This window comes from Lathyrus oleraceus, chromosome 1 (genome assembly GCF_024323335.1).
Source record: "Lathyrus oleraceus cultivar Zhongwan6 chromosome 1, CAAS_Psat_ZW6_1.0, whole genome shotgun sequence".
Taxonomy (NCBI): Eukaryota; Viridiplantae; Streptophyta; class Magnoliopsida; order Fabales; family Fabaceae; genus Lathyrus; species Lathyrus oleraceus.
In genome coordinates, this window is record NC_066579.1 from 69044041 (window position 1) to 69069672 (window position 25632).

General features: G+C 35.9%; 1 protein-coding gene and 1 long non-coding RNA gene across 2 annotated transcripts; both read left to right on the top strand.

The window, feature by feature from the left end:
• The first annotated feature begins 4152 nt into the window (after positions 1-4152).
• Positions 4153-4845, top strand: LOC127115440 (ATP synthase subunit d, mitochondrial). Its single transcript, XM_051046986.1, has 2 exons — positions 4153-4418; positions 4631-4845. The coding sequence occupies exons 1-2, from the start codon at positions 4248-4250 to the stop codon at positions 4784-4786; spliced, it is 327 nt and encodes a 108-aa protein (XP_050902943.1). The 5' UTR covers positions 4153-4247; the 3' UTR covers positions 4787-4845.
• A 1090-nt stretch (positions 4846-5935) lies between these two features.
• On the top strand, positions 5936-6451 carry LOC127115441 (uncharacterized). Its single transcript, XR_007800731.1, has 2 exons — positions 5936-6073; positions 6174-6451. It is a non-coding gene; the product is annotated as an uncharacterized LOC127115441 (long non-coding RNA).
• The last annotated feature ends 19181 nt before the right edge of the window (positions 6452-25632 follow it).

The window sequence follows — 25632 nt, forward strand, 5'->3', positions numbered from 1 at the left end:
TAGACTCTCGATTCTTTCTCCAGCAATTACTATCTCTGCAAAGCTGATTGACGGGCAAGCGGCCAATCTCTCAATATAATTGCCTTGAAGAGTGTTCATGAACATGTCCGTCATCTCCCTTTCAGACATAGGGGGTTGGACGGATGCATCAATCTGTCTCCAACGCTGAGCATATTCTCTAAAGGTCTCCTTGGCAGTCTGGGACATACCTTGCAACAAGGTCCGATTTGGAGCCATGTCCAAGTTGTATTGATATTGCTTGACAAAAGCCTCTGCCAAGTCTTTCCAGCTCTTGATGGTAGTACGAGACAAATGAGAATACCATTCACGAGAAGCTCCAGTTAGACTGTCTTCAAAATAGTACATCCACAACTTTTCATCTTCCGTGTGAGCTCCCAACCTTCCCAAATAAGATTGGAGATGAGTGTATGGGCAAGAAGCCCCGTTGTATTTCTCAAAAGTAGGGGGTTTGAACTTGTGAGGAATCCTCACTCCCTGAACCAGACCAAGATTTGTGACATCAAAGCCTAAGGAATTTTGAGACTCCAAAGATTTAAGCTTCTCAGCAAGCTCATCCATACGGCGAGTGGTCTCGAGGGCCTCGTCGTGCAAAGAAAATTGATCACACTGATAATCTTCAGTAACGGGGCGCCCGTTAATCCGAATTCCTTGATTCACATCGTACCTTCCGCCAATACCATTTCCAACATTCCCTGTGTTGCCAACATTACCCGGGTTTCCATCAGCATTTGCGTTACCCGCGTTACCAGTGTTCACAGGGTTATCAGCGTTCCCAGGGTTACTAGGGTTTCCCTCAGAATTTAGTATCTCCACCTCAGGCCTCGGTTGCCCAACCAATTCCCTCAGCTTTTCTTGACCTGCTGCCATACCAGTCATCAATGTCATGAACTGATCCATCCTTTCACGCATATCAGCCAGCTCTTTTTGTACTTGGTCCATCGCTTGTCGTGGACGGTTTTCCTTTGTTGGGTATCTATGAACTCGCTTGGGACCAATAACTGCCTGATACAGGGAACAAACATTAGACACTGCGGTGACACCTGCAAAACAGACAAGGGTTAATATGCATGGTATGCGATGCACTGCTTGTTCAGTTTTAAGGCACCCCCGTTTTGAAAGGGAATACCCTGCAAATGAATAAGCATGAGATGTTGGATGCAAATATGCAGATGATGTTATGCAATGCAAAGGCATGTCAATCAGAATTGATGGATCCGCTTAAACATCTGTCAGGTTGCACTTCCTGGAGAGAAATTCACTGAGGAATATAATACAAGACCAAAACTCTGCTCCAGAAAACCGGGTTGGTTGGAGGTTAAGGTTTCCTGAATTTAGCCCACCCCTCACTGGTAGGTTCTAAGAACAGAAGTTCGTCAGCTTCAGCCCTTCAGTCGCGAATAATACGTTTACCACTGAAGGTTTGGCATTATTACGGGATAAAAGACCTCCACTAACTCCCCTCAACAAGACATCCTAAAGCAAGTTCCCAGTCTTGGGGTCCTCGGTTTGATCAGCGAGAATGCGCCCACCAGAGCTAACATAATCACGTCTCGGAGGAGAGGCCTCGACTGAGTTCTCGGGAAATGGTCACCAGAGTCGATGATTTCTAAAGGAACACCATGTCGTCACGGAACATCCGTAGGACATAATATATCCAAAAGAAACCTCGTCTGGGTGTGGTTCTTCACGAACGACTTAACGTAGCAACATGCCACACAAGCCTCATGATCATCCACTCTAAAACCTGTGTGTACACTCAAGCCTGGGTAATGGGCTTATCTCTCATAGAACATCCCATCCCAACAAACAAACAAACAGATCCAATAGATACAACAGATGCATGCAAGCAGGTAAGCAAATAAATGTACAAAAGCATGAACACCCAATAAACAAGAAATCACACAAGCTAGGAGGGACTCGCTTAGGGAAGATGGACCAGCAAGAGGTCAACTTCTTTGTCCCCAACAGAGTCGCCAGCTGTCGCAACCTGAAAAATACAGTGCGCGAAAAAACAACTGGCGAAAGAAAATGACAGAAGAGTCGCCACCATGCGTTATTCATCCCAAAGGAGGGAAAGGAAACGCTCGAAGTAAACCTGAAAAAGGAAAGGACAAGACGGGGTCTCGCAACCAAATCTTGGGTTCGGGAGTCGGTTATGCGAAGGGAAGGTATTAGCACTCCTACGCATCCGTAGTACTCTACGGGATCCACTTTTGTAGTTTTCGTCTAAAGGGTGTGGGTTTATCTTGTGTTGTTTGCCAAAGAAAAAAGGGTTAAATGAAAATGACTCGCGCGGATGTCGCATCCACTGCATACGTATCTCATCTGAATATGAGAATCAGAGTCTTCGTAGCTCGGCTACCTATGGGTTGGGGGGATGTGTGATCCCTAAGACATCACGTCTTATGCCTACGTATCTCATCTGGCCTGAGAATCAGAGCAAGCCGTAGTTCGGCTAACTATGGGGTTATGGATTGGGTTTTGGACGAACGACGTCACTACGCAATCTACCGGATGCTCGACCTTTGGAGACTTACTCGCCTGTAGTAGAAGGAGTTAACGTGTTGCTTTGGGTTTTAGGGTTTGGGATGCTCAAGGGCAAAAAGGCAGTCCTTGATGAAGGAACCGCGCTACCTGCAGGGATACGAACACATACAAAACAAACATGTATAAAGTAAATGTGCCACCAAGGGGCTCAGAAGTAAATAAACTAAAGAAAACAAATGCCTCCTATTGAGGTCTTCCAGCTAAGAAAGCGATAAAATGCGGAAAAGAGGTAAAAGTACCACACGGATGAAGATCCGAAGTAACAGCAATTAAAGGAGTAAGAAACCCAGGGACCTCCCAAGCTAATGCCATCAAAGAAAAGTGAGTCAGTACAGGTAATCGGAATGAACCTCCAGGGGGTATCCCACAAATAAAGTGGGAAAACCACGCAAACCATCTCTGCAAGAGTCTGTGAGCCCTCACAAAAACTCAACAAAAGGGTTAGTGAAACACGATAAGCATTTTTTTCATGAATAACAGTATGGTTTCAGAAACCTCAAACCCTGTGGCATACATTTCAGAAATCATGTGATTAAACATTCAAGGCATAGGTTTCACCCATTCATGCATAATTAAACCCGTGGGCAAAAACATAATGAAATTCATCCATCATACCTCATACATTCAGATGATCCAAATTAAGAGCATCAAATCATGGGAATGAGGCAAACCTGATGGGAGAGACCGGTTGAAATCAAATGGCACGGCTGGGTTTGCAAGGCAATGAAAGTGTGTGAGTCAAATTGAATTTTTCAGAGCTACCTGGGGGTTACTCTGAGTTCTCTGTCAGGTTTCTCTCACTACGCCAAAAAGTGCTTTTGGCAGCACCAAAAAGAAAGCGCTTTTTAAAAAAAGCGCTGTAATAGCTTGAAAAAAAATTCGCCTATGTAAAGAAAGCGCTTTTAAGGTAAAAGCGCTCTTATAGGTCTCCACTTATGAAAGCGCTTTTAAGGTAAAAGCGCTCTTATAGGTCTCAGTCTCACATCTATGAGTTTCACACTTATGAAAGCGCTTTTAAGGTAAAAGCGCTCTTATAGGTCTTATGGGTTTCACACTTATGAAAGCGCTTTTAAGGTAAAAGCGCTCTTATAGGTCTCAGTCTCACATCTATGAGTTTCACACTTATGAAAGCGCTTTTAAGGTAAAAGCGCTCTTATAGGTCTCATGGGTTTCACACTTATGAAAGCGCTTTTAAGGTAAAAGCGCTCTTATAGGTCTCAGTCTCACACACTTATGAAAGCGCTTTTAAGGTAAAAGCGCTCTTATAGGTCTCATGGGTTTCACACTTATGAAAGTGCTTTTGAGGTAAAAGCGCTCTTATAGGTCTCATGGTTTTCAGACTTATGAAAGCGCTTTTAAGGTAAAAGCGCTCTTATAGGTCTCAGTCTCACATCTATGAAAGCGCTTTCATGGTAAAAGCGCTCTCATAGGTCATTTATAAAAATTATAATAAATCTAATATTACAAAATCCCTGACTTTCAGAAATCCCTCTTTCACTAAATAATCTGAATTCTTGGAGACGTAATCGAAATAATCAATGTTACAGACAAGCCCATAAAGAACCCGGCCCAATCTACCAAGCGTAACATTGGTAGTGATAGTGGCTAGGTGTGAAGGTGATTTCAGAGAATAAGCAGAAACAAATCGGAATCGCGTTTTGGGACAAGAGAAAGCGAAAATGAGCGGACCAGCCAAAAGAGTGGTGGATGTTGCATTCAAAGCCGGGAAGAACATTGATTGGGAAGGTATGGCTAAGCTTCTCGTCTCCGATGAAGCTCGCAGTGAATTCTCCGGTCTCCGTCGCGCTTTCGACGAGGTTAACAGCCAACTTCAAACAAAGTTCAGTCAGGTAGATAGATTCCTTCACAGATCTCTCTAGTTTCGTTCTACTTAGGGTTCCGATTTACTCTTAGATGCTAGATCCATTGAATTTTAGGGCAAATTTTGAAATCTGTATTCTGTTTTTTCTATCATCAATTTTGATTAGGTTTGTATCAATTTATTGATATTTTCCCCTTTTGTAAATGTATCCTTGATTATTCTATGTTTCACAATCTGTAGGAGCCTGAGCCGATTGACTGGGAATATTATAGAAAAGGAATTGGACCTCGTTTGGTGGATATGTACAAGGAGGCTTATGAGAGTATGTTTTTCAACTCTATGGTGAATGCCTTTTACGTATATTTTAGGTTTCTTGATGGTATCAGTATTGGATAGTTAGGCTGACATGTTGTTGATGGTGATAACATGATTGAATTGAAGGTTTGTTAAATTGATTCTTGTCATGTGCTTCCTCTTTGTGAGCTGATGATAGTTTATGCGAATTCCTTCGGTATGATGTGTTAGTCACTAGATATATCACCAATTTACTTCAAATTCAATTAGGGACTTTGGTTCTTTTTAATAAAAATATCTTTCGTGAAATAATTTGTAATATGGGAAAAGGTTTGAAAGGGTATTGATATATTCAACTGGGTCTTGCTCTTGTAATCAATGGTATCGTATTATTGTGACAGGGAAATATTAAAGAATTCAGAACAATGAAGCTAGAAGTTCATAAGGCATCCTCCGAATTGATTTCCCTGTTGTGTAATGTATAGCCTAATGCATGTTAAAACACATTCAAATTAGGATATGCAAATTACAAGATTTACTGTGTGGGTTTTGTAACTGTTTTCTTGTTATTTCCCAAATTGAAAAATTAATACATAAAAGAAACTGGTCACTGTCATGACAACATTTTTCAATTTCTATGTCACAATGAAAATATACTTGCATGACTTGTATGGTTTCATCCAAGCTTGCTGATATATTACATGTTCTGCAATGCAATTGCAAACTACTGCTCAGTCTTGCACTTCAGTTTTCTATTAAACTACGTGGACTAAAATTAGTGGTCTGAGCTAATTAGACAGTTTTATATTATTTAGCTCTAGTTATGCATTAGGAAGCAGTTATGATATTTGGAACTGTGTTTTGGTCGCAACAAGCTCTTGAGTTCTTGGAAAGGAGACAGACAAAAGACTCAAAATAGTGGGACTTAGACGAGTTTCACCCAATAAAAGAGTGTTAGAGTTGGTATTGTTAGCACTCCTTTTATTAATATTAGTCCACGTAGTTTAACTATTGATATACCGGTTCGTCCATTGACACACTAACCTTATATCCCCATCGAGTTGATAATTTAATAAAATTGATAATGTGAATTGAATTTCTTGGTTCTTGAATTTCTTGGTTCTTACTTGTGAATTGAATTTCTTGAATGATCGATTACTTGGTTCTTGAATTGTTCATGTGCATCATATAAGTTTCTTGAATTGTTTTATACGTTATGACTTATCCTTGATGTTGTTTTATATGTACAGTGCTCATTCCCTGTGTTTCCGTGAGTTTGACCTTCTCGACGTTGCTGTTCGGTAAATCCGAGGTATCGATTGCGGATACTTTGTAATGAGGTTTATGAGGGAAATCATTAATATGAATCAAATAGAGATTCCAATCACGGTATGGATTTATAACTTAGGATTTGTTTTAATATTTATCGAATATTTCATATTATTTATTACTTTTAACTAAATCATGCATATTATGTTTTGTTATGTAGTACTTTGATGAATACAAGTGTGCTCATTACACGAGACTGCAGTTGGAACAAATCAAGGAGGAATTGTGTCAATATTTTATTGAGAAAAGATTAATTAGTATATAATGGTTTCAAAATAACATGAATACTTTGATGAAGAATGGTTTCTGGTTGGCAAGTGTATAGTTCTTTATATTTTTAACAGATTAGTTATGACTCCAAATAGGCCGTATAACATATTAGTTTTGACTTGTGTATAGTTCTTTATAATTTTAGTGATATCTTTAATTTCATGGATAGATTAATGTGTTCATTCTTGTGTTGGTTTGCTTTAAAAAATTACAAATGCTTGAATTATGACTCCAAATGTGTTCAGTGCCTATCTATCCTTGTGTTGGTTTGCTTGAATTATGACTCCAAATGTGTTCATTCTTGTGTTGGTTTGCTTGTGTTGGTTTAAAAAATTACAAATGCTTGAATTATGACTCCAAATGCTTGAATTAGAGAGGCTTGATTTACAGGTTTATGGGATTATTCCCAAAAAATATTACAGGTTGAAATGGTAGGCTTAAATTGAAGGCAGCGTTTTGTTATTTTACTAGAGGAAAAGACAGCGCTTTTTAGTAAAAAGCGCTGCTAAAGGTTGTCAATAGAGAGCGCTTTTTACAAAAAAGCGCTGCTAAAGGTTGTCAATAGAGAGCGCTTTTTAGTAAAAAGCGCTGCTATAGGTGGTATATAGACAACCTTTAAGAGCGCTTTTTACTCAAAAGCGCTGCTAAAGGTTGTCAATAGAGAGCGCTTTTTAGTAAAAAGCGCTCTTAAAGGTTGTCTATATACCACCTTTAGCAGCGCTTTTTACTAAAAAGCGCTCTCTATTGACAACCTTTAGCAGCACTTTTTAGTAAACAAAAAGCGCTGCTAAAACCTATAGCAGCGCCACCTACGGCAGCGCTTTTAAGCGCTTTTAAAGGCCAAAAAAAGCGCTCTCATAGGTCTTTTTTGGCGTAGTGTCTCCAGGTTTTGTCAAGGGTTTTGTTTCAAGGAAACCTCAGAGTATTTTGCTTCTCTTCTCTTTTTCTCAAGTGAAGCCTTGGTATTTATAGACTGAATTTCATGGTTTTGTGGGCTCAAATGAGAGAGACCCAAGTCCAAAAAATTTTATTATATTTTATTTATTTTTTTATTATTATTTTTATTTTTTTATCATTTTTTTTTTGTAAAATATTATTATTTATTTTTTTCATTTTATTCTTTTCCTTTTTCCGTTTTTTTTTTCATTTTTTTTTTCAGATCTAATTCTGATTGACATGATGAAATGCAATATGAAATGAATGCATGAATGAGGAGGGCAAATTTTGGGGTGTTACAAGAGGTCAAATTATATTGTTTGTCTTTATTTCTAGAGAATGACAAATTTGTATTATAGAATCATATGTTGAGGAATTCAAAGTCTTTCCTCCCGGTCGTATTGAGTCTCCTATATCCTAAGAGGTAGAACATTTTTATTATGATGGATTTGGTCATGACACTATTAGAGATGAATAAAAGGTGATTCAATGTAATCTTATAGTCTAGATATCCCAAATATTAAAGGTGATTATGAAGTTAAACCAAACAAGGTATCACACAAAGACATGTGGGATATATACAATCTAATAAGTAATTCTTGGAGAAAACTTGGTATGAGTATGCATGCAAGTTACGGGGTTATGCGGGTGCCATTATGCAGGTGAATAGAGCATATCACATTGGAGTAATGAAGATCTATATAAGGCATGATTAATGTAATTTGACTTAAAAGATGACGTGTTTTGTAATCCTCTGATGTAAATGATAGTTTTGATTATGTATGTATGATGAGACATTTATGATATTAAATCACTATATTGCTTTGATCTTAAATTAATTAAACCTATGGATATTCACCAAAACCTATGGATAATGTTATTGCAATCTTGATGAACAAGACTCAATCACAACGATCGAATTCCCTCTTGTTCTTCACTCTTCACTCGAGTGAATCAACCAACCTTGGTTGCAATTATTCACTCTTCCCTATTGTTCTTCACTCTTCACTCGAGTGTGTAAGACCCTAACTTTGACCCTAAGATCCCTCATGGCATCATATCATTGCTCAATGCATTGCCTCAAGGATCATAGCATGTGTGGCTCCTTTACCCTAGGGTGGGACTTATGTGAGTGGTTTGAGACCACCCAACATGCTTGTATTGTATATTATTACTTTTTTATTTTGATCACTAACCAAAAGCACAAAAATATGTCACTAACTCTTTTTATTTTGAAGTTTAAGTGATCATGTGCTCACAATGCTCCTAAGAGGCTCCTAAGCTCAATCAAGTGGCTAGATGAAGATGAGAACAAGCATGACAATGGTCCACAAAGCTCTTAACCATCATATATGTCTCCCAAATATCTCAATTTGCAAATTTGATCAAGATAACCCAAAGGGCTTGAGGATTGTTTCCCAAGGAAACCCTAATTCAACTGTGCTTCAATTGTGCCTTGCTCATGAAGCAACCTCAACCTATGATAAAATTTAATCAAGGGAAGTTATTTCATTCATTATTTTATGCATATATGAGCCTATGTGAGTATCCTCAATCATTCATTCATCAAGATTTGAGGTTTGGCCTTGAGAAGTTGACCAGTCAAGTCATCTGACTAAACTAAGGTCCACTGAGATACAACTTGTGATGTGTTTGTAAATGAAGATGACCCCAAGAGAAAAAAATGTTCTTAAGAACCATATGAACAACTTTCATGTTCATCAAAAATCCATTTGAAACTTGGAAGGTCATCATTCATTTCGAAACATTATAGGTCATTTTGACTGAAACCCTAATATTAGGTCAACTTCCTAAGGACCTAACTTCCTTATTTCTTATGATTTTGAGGTGATACCAAATGCATTGGTAAGCTTGAGATGTCTACTTCAAATTTTATGTTGGACAAAATTTCATAATCCTAAAATAAATACATTTGATAATACAAAACATTATAGGTCACTTTGGACCAAAGCCATTGAATTTGAAAAATGGCCAACTTCAAGTGCCCATAACTTTCTCATGAAAAATCCAAATGATGCAAAATTTAAGTCAAAGTTAATCATTTTTAAAAGATCTACAACTTTTATGTTGGAGGTTTTTCCATTTGAGGCTTACATCATTGAAACAGAGGGGATTGAAAGTGCTTGCTTTTGTTGGAAATTTTCAAAGGGAACCTAGACATGTTTTGTACCCAAAACGTCACAGCCAGTTTTCATAAATTTCCAAACTCCAAATGAATTTTTGCCCAACATGACTTTTGTTCCTTATTTCAAGGGCTTTCCAACCATTACTCACATTAATTTTTTGGACTTTCCATGTGTGAGTTTCGAAGAGCTTCGTGTTTATTTTGATTTTTGCAATTCATATTATAACTTCATGTGCAAGCAAATGCCAAGCCTTGTGCACGTCCAGTTCACTTATACTTGATCTCAGTATGGATTTCCATTCATTTATGGGCCTCACATGCTCCTGTACAGGCCCATGCAAGAGGAATTCAAATTCCATGCACACGAGCCAAGCATTACATTGCATCACATACAACTATAAATAGAGGTGCCTTGAGCTTCATTCTTCAACCACAAGGAGATCTGAATTGCTGTTGGATTGAAAACCAAACCCTCACCAAAGAAATTTTCAGTTTTCATTTTCAATTTCAAGCTTGAAGTTCAACATCATTAGTTGATCTTCACAGCTCAATTCCTTAACCTTGCATCATCATCACACTTCCAGATCAAGATTGGATCAAGAGCTTGGACAATTCGTGATGTCTGAAGCTCCATTTCAGAGGTATATCACCAAACTTTTTTGATTCAGATCTTGAAATATGATGTGAATTTCTTTGGTTTGTGTTGTTTTCTGAAGTCCTCTCACATGAGGCAGGCCAGTGGTGGTCTTAATTTTGCAAATCGAGCCATTTCAGTTCATGCACCATGATCTTCAAGTTCATGTTTCTCTCTAAATAGAAACTTTGAGGATGATCCACGGTTACAGGGGTGATGTACACCACCTCAGCTTCATTTTGATACCTTGCTTTTTCATTTTCATTGAGGTTTGATTCCCTGCGCGTGGTGGCCGGATCTGGTTAGATCGCTGGAGAAGATGGTGGTTTCCACCACCATCCCCACGTGGGAGCCTTAGAACCATTGGATCTCGGTAAAACGTTTTAATCCCGGCCTTTCATTGCATTGACTTATTTTTAAATCCAGATGTAGTGCGCTTGACATTGGTCTTTCGTGTGACCACGCCTCTGAGCCCTAGGATCATTGCCACGTCAATTAATGAAGTGATCCAATGGCAGCACATTTTTGCTGTTTTTCTTATTTTCTGTTAATTCCGTTTAATTCATTTTATTTTCAAAAATTCATAAATATTTTATTTGAAGTCACAAAAATATGAGACCAATGCCAAAAAAATTCTTGAAAAATCTAGTTTCATATTTAGATTTTTAATTATTTTTGTGACTTAATTTAATATTTTTTGTGAATTATTTGTTTTTTAATAGTTTTAATTCATTTTTAAATACTTTTTGATATCTGAAAAATCCAAAAATATTTTCTTAACACAATGGATCATGATAAGTCAATGAAAAATAGTCTCATCAATTTCTTAATTGATTTGAGATTTATTTGAGATTTTAATTCATTTGTGTTATTTTTCATTATTTTTTAATTGTTTTAAAATAGTTTCTGATTTAAAAATTTGTTGAATTTTTTTGTCAAAGCTTGTTTGACCATGTTAGACATATGAGAATTTAATTGGACTTTTTGAAGTTGATTTGAATTAAATTTGAGGTTTGACCATATTTTGTTCATTTTATTTTTGCATTTATTTTTAATTCAAAAATACCAAAAAAAATGTTTGACTTGTTGACTTGTGATCTTCATTTCTCTTCTGTTTAGCATTGATTGATGATGATTTGATTCACATTTGATCATTTGTGTTTGATGTTTTATTTCTCTTTCCATCCATTTCATCTTCATCCCATTTCTTTTTATTTTGGTCAATGAGTTAATGTCTTATGGTTGATCTTCACAAATTAGAGGTTTAACCTTTTTTGATCCAAATCAAACTCAACTTGATCCAAGATCAAGTGAGTTGCTTTGTGTCCAAGATAGGTTTCTTCTTGGTAAAGCAAAAAACCTAAAGTCCATACAAGGCCTTTCTTCTTTTCTTTTGGCATGGCAAGTTTTTGGAGCTTGGCTTACTAGTCATGATCTCTAACTTGTGTTTATTTGCCTATAGTTTTATTGACCGGCCTCAGATAAGTGTGACTACTATATTAGTCCACTTACGATTGCTTAACATAGCGCTAAATTGTTTAATGACAAACTAACATAACCATACTAATTACTAACTTTAATTTGAGCATTTAATTTCTTGCAATTTACTTTAATGCAATTTACCTTCTTGCTCATTTATTCATATTGCTTTTCCCTTTGCTCACTTGAGCACATATTTTATGATTATGCCATTTTCCTTTTGCTCATTTGAGCATATTATTGTATAAATATATTGTTGTCTTATGTTGGTTTTGCTTTTGTTTTGTGTGAACCTAATGCAAAAAAGAGAAAGGACTTAGAATTAGGACATACCCATGCTTAAAGGAGTTCAAGAGCAACTAAGCCTCATGCCTTTAGAATGCTAAATTTGTTGAAGAGCAACTAGGCCTCATGCCTTTAGAATGCTAAATTTCAAAGTTGACTTCAAAGGACTTCTAATATAAACTCATTCTTTGTCCATTCCCCTTGTTATGTTGTGAACTTTTGATGTTTGCTCTTGTGTGATAGGGATTCCATCTTGAGATAGTAAGGAGGATCATTGTCATGAGTAGCCAAGTTAAGAGAGACAAGCCAAATGGAGATCCTAAGAGCTTGAATCTAATTTGTGTAATTGCTTGATTGTTTGCTAAGTCCAAAGGAAAGGAGCATCTTGAATCATCTCTATGATCTCAAGAAAAGGAACTCCAAGGGTTTTTTATCTCTTCTCTTATCTTTGTATGCTTTAGGACTAGCCATTCTCTTCTTCTCCCCACTCAAACCCAAGCCAAAAATCTTTTTTCTTGCAAACTTTGACTTTGTTTCAAACTAGAAACCTAGGCCTTATGCCTTTGACTTTTCAAAAATCTTTTCATTAATACTCATCGTGAATAAATCTTAATCCAACTTTGACTTCATTTTGTAAATAAATTTAATTTGTAAATATAACTCACTTCAAGTTTGTTTTTGTGGTTCCAATGGCCACCTTTGTTAAAACCTTTTCATAAACATTAGTCATAGGTTTGAGTTATCATAGTGGTTGATGTGAATCTCACCTTATCCTTAGTGATTGGATTATAAGTATTTCATACTTATTATAGGGTTAACCCCTCACTAGTATGTTGAAGCTCTCCTCACATGGTGGATTGTTGGTTTAGGTTGAGTTTTCTCCCTTTGATAACAAAAGACCTTAAGGCTTTTGATCAAATCAATTCACCAATCTTTGAGATTTTTACCCCGAACTACGAGGTTTTGATCCTACCTTTGTGATGGTACGTAGGCAATGGGTTCATCCATTCAAACAAAAAATTTGTAAATATAATTCATTATCTTCTCATCCCCTCAATCTTTTTCACATATTTTCACAAATAACAACCTACAACGCACATTTGCAAAAAGAGGTTCCCTTAGAGTACTAAGGATGTTTTGGATGCGTAAAACCTTCCCATTTCATAACCAACCCCCTTACCTAGATCTCTGACATTTTTATTAATTTTTGATTTGATAAAACTTCTTACTTGGCTTTTGTTCGCTTTTTCGCCTTTCCTTTGGACAAATAAAATTGCGGTGGCGACTCGAATTGTATGTTTACTTTTGGTTTAGTCAATAAACCATAAGGTAACGAAATCCCCGCTACAGAGTGAATCAACCAACCTTGGTTGCATCAGATGAAAGCTGAAATCATAATAGCTTGCTCTCAGAAATGTTGGCATTGACTAAGTCCTTTTGCATAGGGAATGTTGCCTAATTCTAAGTCCAAAAGCTCAGATCAAACCAACAGTCCACACAAACATTTTTAAGGGGTTTTTGTTGTTTATTAAGAATTTTAAGGTCCTAAGATTATAAACACAAACAAAATATATACAATCACAATATGTGGTTCAAATGAGCAAAGTGAAAATGACATAAACATAAACAAGTTAAATTATATGTAAAATGGCAAATTAAATGGTAAATGACTTGAATTTAAATTTCATAAAGTAAATGACTTGAAAAAAAAACCAAGAATAATAAATGATAGTCAAATGTTAGTTGATTAGATGTTAGTGGTGTTTTGCTTTTTAATTGATTAAGTAATTCTTTGGAGAACACTCAACCCTCTATTCACAAGCATGAATCCTTGAACCAAGACATCTTCCAAAGGAAGGAAAAAAGGTCAAGTTTCCACATAATACCATGAAAGGGGGGAGACTTACAATCTCACTTACTAGAATGCTATGCCTTTAGGATCAAAATTTAGCGTTATGTTATGCAATCATAATTGGACTTATGTAGAAGTCACAACTATCTGAGGTCGGGCAATAGAAATTTTGGTGTTAATGCATGTTAGAGATATGGTACAAGGGACCATACTCCTAAAATATACCACACACAAAAAGATAAAGATCAAAGGATGGACATATCTCATCCATACTTGTATTGGTTCATCTAACACAAAGTTATTGATGAACCAATTAGTCTTAGGATATTGAGACTTTATTGCTCAATGAAATGGATGGGAAAGAATGGGATTAAAGATGAAGAGGGATGGGAGATGAGAGAAACACAAATTGATCATGGGATGACTTTTATCAAACTAAAATCATTCATTCTTCTTGGGAGATGAAATTTACATTTCATCAATCCCCTAAATCGAATGATTTTAATCCAAGAAAAGTAAAATCAACCTTGACCAAGGCCCAAACACATAGTCAAACTTCACAAGTCAATAAAAATGGCTCAACACAATTTCTACACATATAATCAATTAAAAATAAAATTAAAATGCATTTAAATTGAATTATGTTTGGTCAAAAACCTAAAACCTCTTCAAAACACCAAATAAGTGACCAAGATATTTATCCTAGGTCAAATAAGGTCAAAGGACCTTAGACCAAAAATTTCATAACTTTTGAAAAGTCAGAAGTATTTTTAAAAAATTAAAAATATGCAAAAAAAAAACAATTAAATCATGAAAAATATCAAAGTTAATCCAAAAAAAAAAAATTAATTCGGAAGATGAAAGAGGAAAATATTTGAATTTTTTTGGTGAAAGTTCCATATTTTTTGGATTAAAAATAAAATTAATATGAATTAATCAAGATAAATGGATTAAACATAAAAATAGAAAAATAAAAAAAAACAAGGGTCATCCGATCTCCCTCATTAATTGAGGCGGAATATCTGATGGCCATGTGTAGCGGGAAATTCATGATCATCAAGCTATTGACATGCTAGAGATCAATTAACAAGAGTCGTCGCCGCGTTTTTATTGTTTCCAAGGGAAAACGGAAAAAAGTACGAAGAAAACCCAATAAGTAAGAAGTTTTCAAATAAAAACTAATAAAAGTCAGAGATCATAGGTAAGGGGGTTGGTTACACAGAGGGAAGGCGTTAGCATCCAAAGTGTCCTAGGTACTCCTAGGGAGCCCTTTTTGTGTGCATATGTATTTTGTACAAAGTGATGTTTACAAACAAATAAAATGGGGGGATGAGAAAAGAATTCATTAATTATATTTTTTTGTTTGACAAGACCTTCGGTCTTGTGCCTACGTACCAACATAAAAATGAGGGATCAAAACCTCGTAGTTCGTGCTACAAATTTCAAAATGTGTATGTTTATTTTAACAAAATTAGGTTTGAAAGGCACAAAGGCCTGAAAATGATTTGAAGGAGTTAGTTCTTTTTGGCTTTTTTGAAAGTTTAGGTCAAATATAGATAAGTTTATTTACAAGTTTGTTTTAAGAAAATAAGTTTGAAAATACGATGGCATAAGGCCAAAGTTTCTACCTTTTTGCAAAAGTGGTCAAAGTTTAGAACAAAAGTAGTTCATACAAAGAAGTTTTTTAAAAATGGAGGGAGAGATTTTGAAATTAAAGAAATGGGGAGATGATGAAGAACTATCCTATGCCTAAAATTAAAAGTTTAGAGTTGAAAAGATCTGACCAGATGGGTAGCAATCCAATAGACAAGTATGTCAATAAAAACCCAGAATTCCCTTGGACTTTTAGAATCAAACAACATACAAATGCACAATTATATCATATTGAAGAGAAAGGCATCAAATAAAGATAGCCTCATCCAAACTTATCCACTCCATGATCTTCTTCAAAATAGCCCATGCAACAGATGAATTCCACAAGTCACAGGTTCAAAATAACAGCTTCACAATGATCAATGTTGCAGATGAATCTTAGAGAGATCTTCAAAGATGTATCAGATGAAGTTCAAATTACAAGCACTTGGTTCTTTAACAAGTTGGCATTGGCCAAGTCCATTAGCACATGAATGTTGCCTAACTTCTAAGTCCATTTGCTCAAAATCAAACCAACAGTTCACTCAAAAGTTTTTTTAAGGTTTTTGTTGTTATTATGTACATTAATGGTTAAAGACCACACAAACAAGCAAAGTATACACAAACAAAATATATCACACAATATGGTCCAAATGGACAAAGTGAAAATTGCATTTACATAAACAATTAGAATGATATGAACAATGGCAAATGAAGTAAAGTGCTAAAAGTAAATTTCACTAAAGTAAAAGCTTAAAATTAAATGTTAATGGTTAGTAAGTTAAAAGTTAGTTTTGTTTTGCTTTTGATTTCAAGACATTCTTTGGAGAACACTCAACCCACTTATCACAAGCATGGATCCTTGAACCAAAACATCTTCCAAAGGAAGGAAAGAAGACCAAGTTTCCACACAATACCATGAAAGAAGGGAGACTTACAATCTCACTAACTAGAATGCTTATGCCTTTTGTGTCACAAATTTAGCGCTATGTTAAGCAAGCGTAATTGGACTTATGTAGAAGTCACAACTATTTGAGGCCGGGCAATAGGCTTTTGGTGTTAATGCATGTTGGAGACATAGTATTATGAACTATGCTCATAAAACATACCACACACAAAAAATATGCAAAAGGTGTGGCCTAATCTCATCCATACCCATGTCAATTTTTCAATCAACTAGCATTAGGACTTTGAGATGTCATAGGTCAGATGGAATAGAATGGATGAAGAAGGGGAATTAGATGAAGAGGGAAGGGGATGAATGAGATCACAAATTGGTCAAAGGAGGACTTTTACCAAATTAATATCATTCATTCATTTTGGGAGATGGAATGTACATTTCATCAATCCCCTAAATCCAATGATATTAACTTGACAAAGTCAAATCAACCTTGACCAAGGTCCAACAACAATAAGCAAACTCATACAAGTCAATACAAATGGTCAACAAAATTTAATGGGCATTTATTCAATTAAAAATAATAAAATAGTGCATTTAATTCAAATATGTTTTGTCCAATTTCTAAAATCTCATCAAAACACCAAAGAAATGGCCATGAGATTTATCATAGGTCAAACAAGGTCAAAGGACCTTGGAGAAAAAATTTCATAATTTATGGACACTTAAAAATATTTTAAAACAATTAAAAACAAATACAAAATTAATTAATTCTTGAAAAAATATTAATAATGATCCAAAAAATAATTTTAAATCAGAATATGAAAGAGAAAAATATTTGAAATTTTTTGGTGAAATTCCCATATTTTTTGGATCAATATTGAATTTAATATGAATTATTGAAGAAAATGCAATTAAAAATAAAAAATCAGAAATTGTAAATTACGTGGACCATCAGATCTCCCTCATTAATTGAGGTGGCAGATCTGATGATCCAAAACACGCGCTCCACATGTTCTCTAGTCAACCGCGTGGCAAATGAGGTAAACACAAGGGACGATCAAGATTAGAACATGAGACAGGGATCCTATGGTTCAGAGGTTGGCCAAGTCATCGCCGGAGCAAGAGCTCCGGTCATCTTCTCCAGTGAACCTCATCGGACTGGTCAACATAAACCATCACCAAAAAAAGAAACAAGGACATGATGTTAAAGAGAAAATGGCACTGAGCTCGAATCTTACCTCCAATTACTCCAATTCCAAATATATTAAGAGATATGTGGAATTGAAATCTGAGGTACATGAACTGAGTTGCTTCGATTTGACCTCAAAGCAACTCAATATTCTTGCCTACATTGGTAGGACTTCAGACAACCAAAGAATCGATGGAATTGAGCAAGAATTTAAGAGAATCGAAGAGTTTAAAATTTCTAAAAGTTACCTTCAATGGAGGTCTGAACACGATGGATCTGGATCTGGCTTGTGCTTGGACTCACTCTGCTTGCTTGCAGGAAGAGAATGGAAAGGTTTAGAAGCAACGAATTCCTAGAGAATTAAATTCCAAAACAGTGGAGATTCAAGCTCAAATTCAAATGAATTTATCAGGTTTATCCTATGAGAGTGAAGGGTTTTCAATGGGGGATCAAAGCTAGCGCAATGGTGTTGTGAATTCTGAGCATAAGGGCTTCTATTTATAGCTGAATCATGTGATATTTGCACATTCACTTTCACTTTCCAAAATTGGCAAATGATGATGCAATGCTGCATGGGCGCGCATAGGCCCGTGAAATGATGGTTTAAAGTCCATAATTGAAGATCATATGTGTTGAAGTTGGCTTAGATTGCAAGGCACATGTACATTGATGCTTGAAGATTGATCCATGCCAAATGATATCAGCCTATTTAAGCCATGCGCAGCCTATGCATTTCTCATCCAAAATGAATGAATTTGAGCTCTTTGAAAAGGTGAGATCAAGAGGAACAAGCTTGATGTTTAACACTTTTTAATTTGGAGCTTGGAACTTGGAGAAATTTGAGGTGGAAGTTTGGAAAATTTTGATTTATCAAAAAATTTCTAAGTGTCAAGCCACATGTCTCAATATTCCACCTTGCTTAACTTTTTATGGGAGCTTCCAATGAGAAACGTGTATTTATCAAAGTTGTAGCTATCTCAAAGACCTTCAAAATAGTGACCAATTTCATTTCATTTGTATTTTAAATGATAGAGTTATGCATTTTTGAAGTTTGGAAAAATCACTTGATCAATGGTATAGGTCAAAAGTGACCTATAATGTAGCCTCATATCATATGCTCAAAAAAGTTGAATTAGCTCCCACTCTAAACATAAAAGTTGAATTAGACACATTGAATTTGATTGTTCAACTTGTAAATCTTTTATCTCATAAAAATTGAGCAAGTTATGGCCTTGGGAAGTTTACTTTCAAATTAGGGTTTAGACAAAATGACCTATAATGTTTCAACATAGAAAATGATATTCCCAACAAAAATAACTCTAGGTCTCAACATGAAAGTTGTTTTTAATGTCATCTAGAGTAAGTTTTCTCTTAGAATCATTTTCATATGGTGAAAATTGTAGGAGATAGGGTCTAGGGAGACCCAGTTTTGATCAGATGAATCCATCTGGCCAACCACCGTCAACCAACTTGCTAATTTCCAATTCTCTTAACTTTCTTGGCTCATAGTAGATCATATATACATAAGATGATAAATTTTGAAGTTTCCCTTGAGAAATTTGATCATTTGGTGAGATAGCTTGTTGGAGAAGTTACTCAAGATACCTAGTCAAACTAGGGTTTCCAAGGCAAATCACCCTCAAACTCTTGAAGAAAACTTGATCAGTATACCATGTAGGAATCAATGGAACTCATATATGATGTTCATAACCATTATTGAATCACTTCTTGGTTGTACTCTTTGTTCATGAGGGTCTCAAACCCTAGATGTGATATTGATGAATCAATGAGATCATGCCCTACCTACAAAAGAGTTAGGCAAATACAAAGACATAGTTTTGGTATTTTGGTTAGTCAAATGATAAAATACAAGTATGATATAATCACAAAGTGTTTGGTGATCTCTCCCAAAACAAACCCAATGAAAAGGGGTAAGGAGGATGCCAAGGTATGATCCCATGCTAATGCTTATGATGAAATTGCATGAGGGATCTTAGGGTCAAAATTGGGGTCTTACACCATGCACGCACTATTCATGGTGGACTCAAGTCAAAGCGCCACACACGTGGTAATAAAAACCAATGGCCAAGATTAGAAGCTATGGACCAGATCGGATGGCTGGAACCTTGCCAACACATCATCAGAGCCCTAGCTCCGGTCATATTCTCTGGTGAGGACCACCAGACTGGTCCAACCAAAACTTCATGAAAAATAGAAAATGAACACACTAATTTGAAGGAAAAATGCTCAGGAGCACGAATCTGGCCTCAATTTTCTCCAAATCCAAGTATATAAAAAGATACAAGGGTTTGAAGTTTGAGGATCATGAACTGAGTTGCTTCGATTTGACCTCAAAGAAACCCAATCTTCTTGCCTACATTGAGAAGACTTTATACAAGAAAAAATCACAAAGAATGGTGAAGAATTAAGGGAGAATCGAAGAGAAGAAAATTCTAAAAATTCACCTTCAATGGAGCTTCAAATTGGCACGATCTTGATTCCAATTGTGCTTGGCCTTGCTTCAGATGCTTGTTGGAAGTGATTAGGACCAATAAAAGGTATGAACTCTTAGAGTTTCAATCTCAAAACAGATGGAGATTTGAAGCTCGATTTTCAAAGAAAACCTTCAAGATTATCCTTCAATGGTGAGGGTTTGGGATTGCAGGTTCAAAGCTTGGGCATGAGGTCTTTAATTCTGAGCAATGATGGTCTTATTTATAGGCCATGAGATTCATTTCCACACACTTCCAAATTTGGAAAATTTTGAGTAACTCTCTTGCATGCTTGCATGGGCATGTGATAGGCCCATCAAGTGATGTAATCTGATCCAAAAATGAGTGAGGATCATGCTGAATTCACGTTGTAAAGCCATGCATTCGTGTATGAAAAGTGGAAATGGAAATCATCCAAATGGTTCTTCATAATGCACCCATGCGCAAGTCCTTCATCCTTTGGCCAAATGAAATGATCTTGGACTTTTTGGAAAGGTGAGATCAAGGGAAACAACTTTCATGTTGAATAATTTTTCATTTGATGCTTGGATCATGATGAATTTTGAAGTAGAAGTTTGGGAAATCAAACATATTTGAAAATTTTCTAAGTCCTAAGTCAAATGTTCACTTCTTCCACCTTGAATAACTTTTTCTATGGACTTCAAATGAGAAAAGTTCCTTCATCAAAGTTGTATCTCTTTCAAACCTCTTAAATTTGGTCATAACTTAGACCTCATTTGGATTTCGCATGAAGGAGTTATTCATTTTAGAAGTTGAGGAAAATCACTTGTTCAATGGTAATGGCCCAAAATGACCTATAATGTTTCCTCTTGGCACATGAATTTGCAAGTTGAATTTGAACTTCCTCCAAACATAAAATTTGAATTAGACATCTTGTATTGGATCATGGAATTTGAATGGATTTCATCTCATAAAAATTGAGCCAGTTATGGTCTTGGTAAGTTGACCTCCAAATTAGGGTTCAGACAAAATGACCTATAATCTTTCACCATAAAAAATGACTTTCCAAGCAAACTTTTCTCTAGACTTCAACATAAACGTTGTTTGGAGTGTCATTTTGAGTAACGTTGCTCTTGGAATAATTTTCATATGACACAAATTGTAGGAGAGAGGGTCTAAGGAACACCAGTTTTGACTAGTTGACTTTCTCTAGTCAACCACCATGAACCATCTAGCTAGCTTGACATTCTCTTGATTTTTTGGACTCATGGAGGATCATATATGCATAAGTGAATGTAATTTGAAGTATCCCTTGAAATATTTGATGAATTGATGAAGAAACTTGTTGAAGAAGTCACACAAGATACCTAGATGAATTAGGGCTTCCAAGGCAAACAAGCTTCAAACTCTTGATGATTTCTTTATCAAAATAAAATGTGAAGATAATGGGGATCCATATATGATTATTTGAGCCATTTTAAACCATTTCTTGATTGAGCTCCTTGCATTAAGGGTCTCAAAACCAAGATATGAACTTGATAGAGCATAAGTGAGCATACACACTACCTACAAAAGCAACAAACTATACATTGACATATTTTTGGTATTTTGGTTATTAAATAATGAAAAACAAAGTATGATACAATCAAAAGTTCTTGGTGATCTCTCCCAATTCCAACCCAATGAATAAAGGGGTAAGGAGGATGCCAAGGTGTTATTCCAATGCTAATGCATATGATGGGATAGCATGAGGAATCTTAGGGTCAAAATTGGTGTCTTACACTTGCTTCTATCAAGCAACTTGTTTCGATGCAAGGAATTATAATTCAACACACCATTTAATTCATTGTGCCTAAGCTATCTACATTCATCATAGTTCTTAACTTCTTATATACTTCAACCTGCAATCCTTTTGTCATGATGTCTACAATCTGATTCTCTATTCTGCAGCGTTCCAAGTTCGTATTCACTTCCGCTACTTGATCTCGAAGATAATGGAATCTAATTTCGATGTGCTTGCTTCATTCATATGCTATCAGGTTTTTCGACAGATTAACAGCAAACATGCTGTCGATATTCATGGTTATCGCTCCATGATTCTTCCCTGTAATCTCTTTGATCAAATTCACCATCTATGTTGCTTGACATGTATAAAGAGAAGCATCTATGTATTATGCTTCACATGAAGATAGTGCTACTACTGCTTCTTTTCTTGATTTCCAAGAAACTGGTGCATCACCTAGCATAAACACATAGCCAGTTATGGATTTTCTATCCTCAATATCACTACACCAAATTGAGTCGATGTATCCCACTAAATTGCATGATTTTCCTACATTAGCTGCAGGAAACAAAATGCCATAGTCGATTGCTCCTTTCAAATACCTTAGTATCCTCTTCGTCACTGCTAGGTGTGATACATATGGCCTCTGCATGAATCTGCTCACCATACATACACTATATGGTAGATCAGTCCTTATGTGGCAAAGGTATTGAAGTGATCCAATTAGTCTTTTGTACTACATTGGATCAATATCATCTTCTTCTGAGTTTTTCAACAGTTACATTTTGCCATGTATATTTTCTTCTGTACTCCAATGGAAATTGTTTATCTTCTTATTCCAAGCTCTTAGAGCTTGCTTAAGTCCATACAGGGCATTATGCAGCCTGTATACCTTGCTTTCTTTGCCATGTTTCACAAGCCCAACTGGTTGTATAACATAATCTTCTTCATCTAAGGGGTCATTTAAATGCATATTTCACATCCATCTGACATGTGTGCCATTTGTTCATGTTTGCTAGACCAATAACCAACCTGATTGTTTCGATCCTAGCAGCATGTGCAAAACCTTCGTCGAAGTCGATTCATTCCTTCTAAATAAATCCTTTCACCATAAGTCTTGCCTTGGGTCGAGTTAATTCTCCTTTGGGGTTCAACTTCACCTTGTATAACCATTTCAAATCGATTTCCTTCTTTCCTTGAGGAAATTCGACAAGTGACCAAGTGTTGTTGACTTCGATGGACTCCAATTCCTCATTCATTGCTTTCACCTACCTTCTTGGCATTTTCAGTCCAATTACATTCCTTAAGCTCATCTATGATCACGTCTCTGTTAATCACTACTTTGTTTTTCACTTGGTCGAACAACTTGTAACCTCCAGTCGAATGATATCTATAAGACCCCAATTTTGACCCTAAGATCCCTCATACTATCTCATCATTTGCATTGGCTTTAGGATCACACCTTGGCATCCTCCTTACCCCTCATTCATTGGGTTTGCGTTGGGAAAGATTACCAAGCACATTTGATTGTATCATACTTTGTTTTTCATTATTTAGTAACTAAAATGCCAAAAATATGTCTATGTATAGCTTTATTTCTATTGTAGGTAGTGTGTGCAACCACCTATGCATCATCAAGCTCACATCTAGGGTTTGAGACCCTCAATAGAAGGAGATCAATTAAGAGATGGTTCATATTGGTTATAGACATCATATATGGATCCCCATTCTCTTCATTTATCATTTCGATCAAGAAATCATCAAGAGTTTGAAGCTTGTTTGTCTTGGATGCCCTAACTCATCTGGGTATCTTGTGTGACTTCCTCAATAAGTTTCTTCAACATTTGACGAAATATTTCACGGAATACTTCATATTACATCATCTTATCGATATATGATCCTCCATTATTCCCAAAGATCAAGAGAACTTCAAGTTTTCAAGTTGGTCCAAGGTGGTTGACCAGAGAAAGTCAATTGGTCAAAATTGGGGTTCCCTAGACCCTATCTCCTACAATTTTTGTCATGTGAAAATGATTCCAAGATAAAGGTTACTCTTTATGACATACGAAACACCTTTAATGTTGACATCAAGATCTAGTTTTTCTTGGAAAGTCATTTTTTATGGTGAAATGTTATAGGTCATTTTGTATGTGCCCTAGTTGGGAGGTCAACTTAAGGTCCATAACTTGCTCAACTTTTATGAGATGAAGGCCATACAAGTTTTATGATCAAATTCAAGATGTCTTCTACAACTTTTGTTCTTTTAGAAACTTCAAATTCAACTTGCAAGGGAATTTTCCAAGAGGAAACATTATAGGTCATTTTGGGCCATCATCATTGAACAAGCAATTTTCCTCAACTTCTAAAATGCATAACGCCTTCATGCGAAATTCAAATGAGGTCAAATGTGTGACCAAATTGAAGAGGATTGAATATATACAACTTTTATTAGGGAACTTTGCCCATTTGAAGCTCATAGCAAAAGTTATTCAAGGTAGAAAAAGTGGATATTTGACTTGGTACTTAGAAAAATTTCAATTATGTTTTATTTCTAAAACTTCCACATCAAAATTCATCATGATCAAAACTTAAAATGGAAATGTGTTGAACATTAAAGTTGTTCTCCTTGATGTCACCTTTTCAAAAAGTCCAAGATCACCTTATTTTGATGGCTTGCGCATGGTTACTCTTCCTGGTTCCATTTGGATGAATCACATGATCATTTCTCAAATAAAAATGCATGGCCTCAAGTTAGACTTTCAGCATCATTCATGATCATTTGTGGACCTTTTCTAATCATCTCATGGGACTATCACACGCACATGCAAGCATGCACTAACCTTTTCAATTTTCGCCAAATTTTCAAGTGTGTGAAAAGCAATGCAAGACTCTATAAATACATGCCCTTGGTGATCAGAATGAGGATCCTCTTGCCCAAGCTTTGACCTGCTTCTTCCCCAAACCCCATTGAAAGGATATTCTTGAGGATTTCACTTGAAATTAAGATTCAATTCCATTTCTGTTTTGGGACTGAAACTCCAAGGATCCAAGCCTTTTGATCATCTCTTTCATCTCCTGCAAGCAAGTATAAGCAAGCCCAAGCTAATTGAGATCCAAATCGAGCTTCATCACTGCAAACAGAAGTCCTACCAATGTATGCAACAAGATTGAGTTGCTTTGAGGTCAAATCGAAGCAACTCATATCATGAACCTCAATTTTCAAATTCATGTATCTTTCAATATACTTGGAATTGGAAGAAATCGAGGTTAGATTCATGCTCCTGAGCATTTTTCCTTCAAAAACATGTCCTCACTTTTCATTTTCCATTTGGTTGAGGGTGGACCAGTCCGGTGAGGTCCACCGGAGAAGATGACCGGAGCTAGGGCTCTGGTGGTGCGTTGGCAAAGTCCAAGCCATCTGATATGGTTCCCACGTTCTAATCTTGACCATCCCGTTTAAATACCACGCGTGTGATGCATTGACCAGGGTCTGTTGTGTTCCACATGCGCGTGGCCATCATATTTGCCACCTCAATTAATGAGGGAGATCTGATGGCCCCTAATTTTCCATTTAATTGTTTTATTTTGTTTAATTCATAATACATCCATTTTTAATCCAAAAAATATGGGACTTTCACCAAAAATCTTTAAATATTTTTATCTTCCATATTCTGAATTAAAACTATTTTTTAGATTGATTTTGGTATTTTTCATGAATTAAGTGTTTTTGTGTATATTTTTAATTATACAAAAATACTTCTGACTTCCTAAGAATAGTTCAATTTTTTGTCTAAGGTCCTTTGACCTTGTTTGACCTAGGATAAATCCCTTGGCCATTTATTTGGTGTTTTGAAGGGATTTTAGGTTTTGTCCAAATTAAAATGTATTTTAATTCATTTTTAATGTGATTTTTAATTGATTAAATGTTTAAAAATATTGTTGAGCCATTTTTATGGTCTTGTGATGTTTGACTTTCTGTTTAGGACTTGGTCATGGTTGATTTGACTTTTGTTGGATCAAAATCATTGGATTTAGGGGATTGATGAAATGTACATTTCA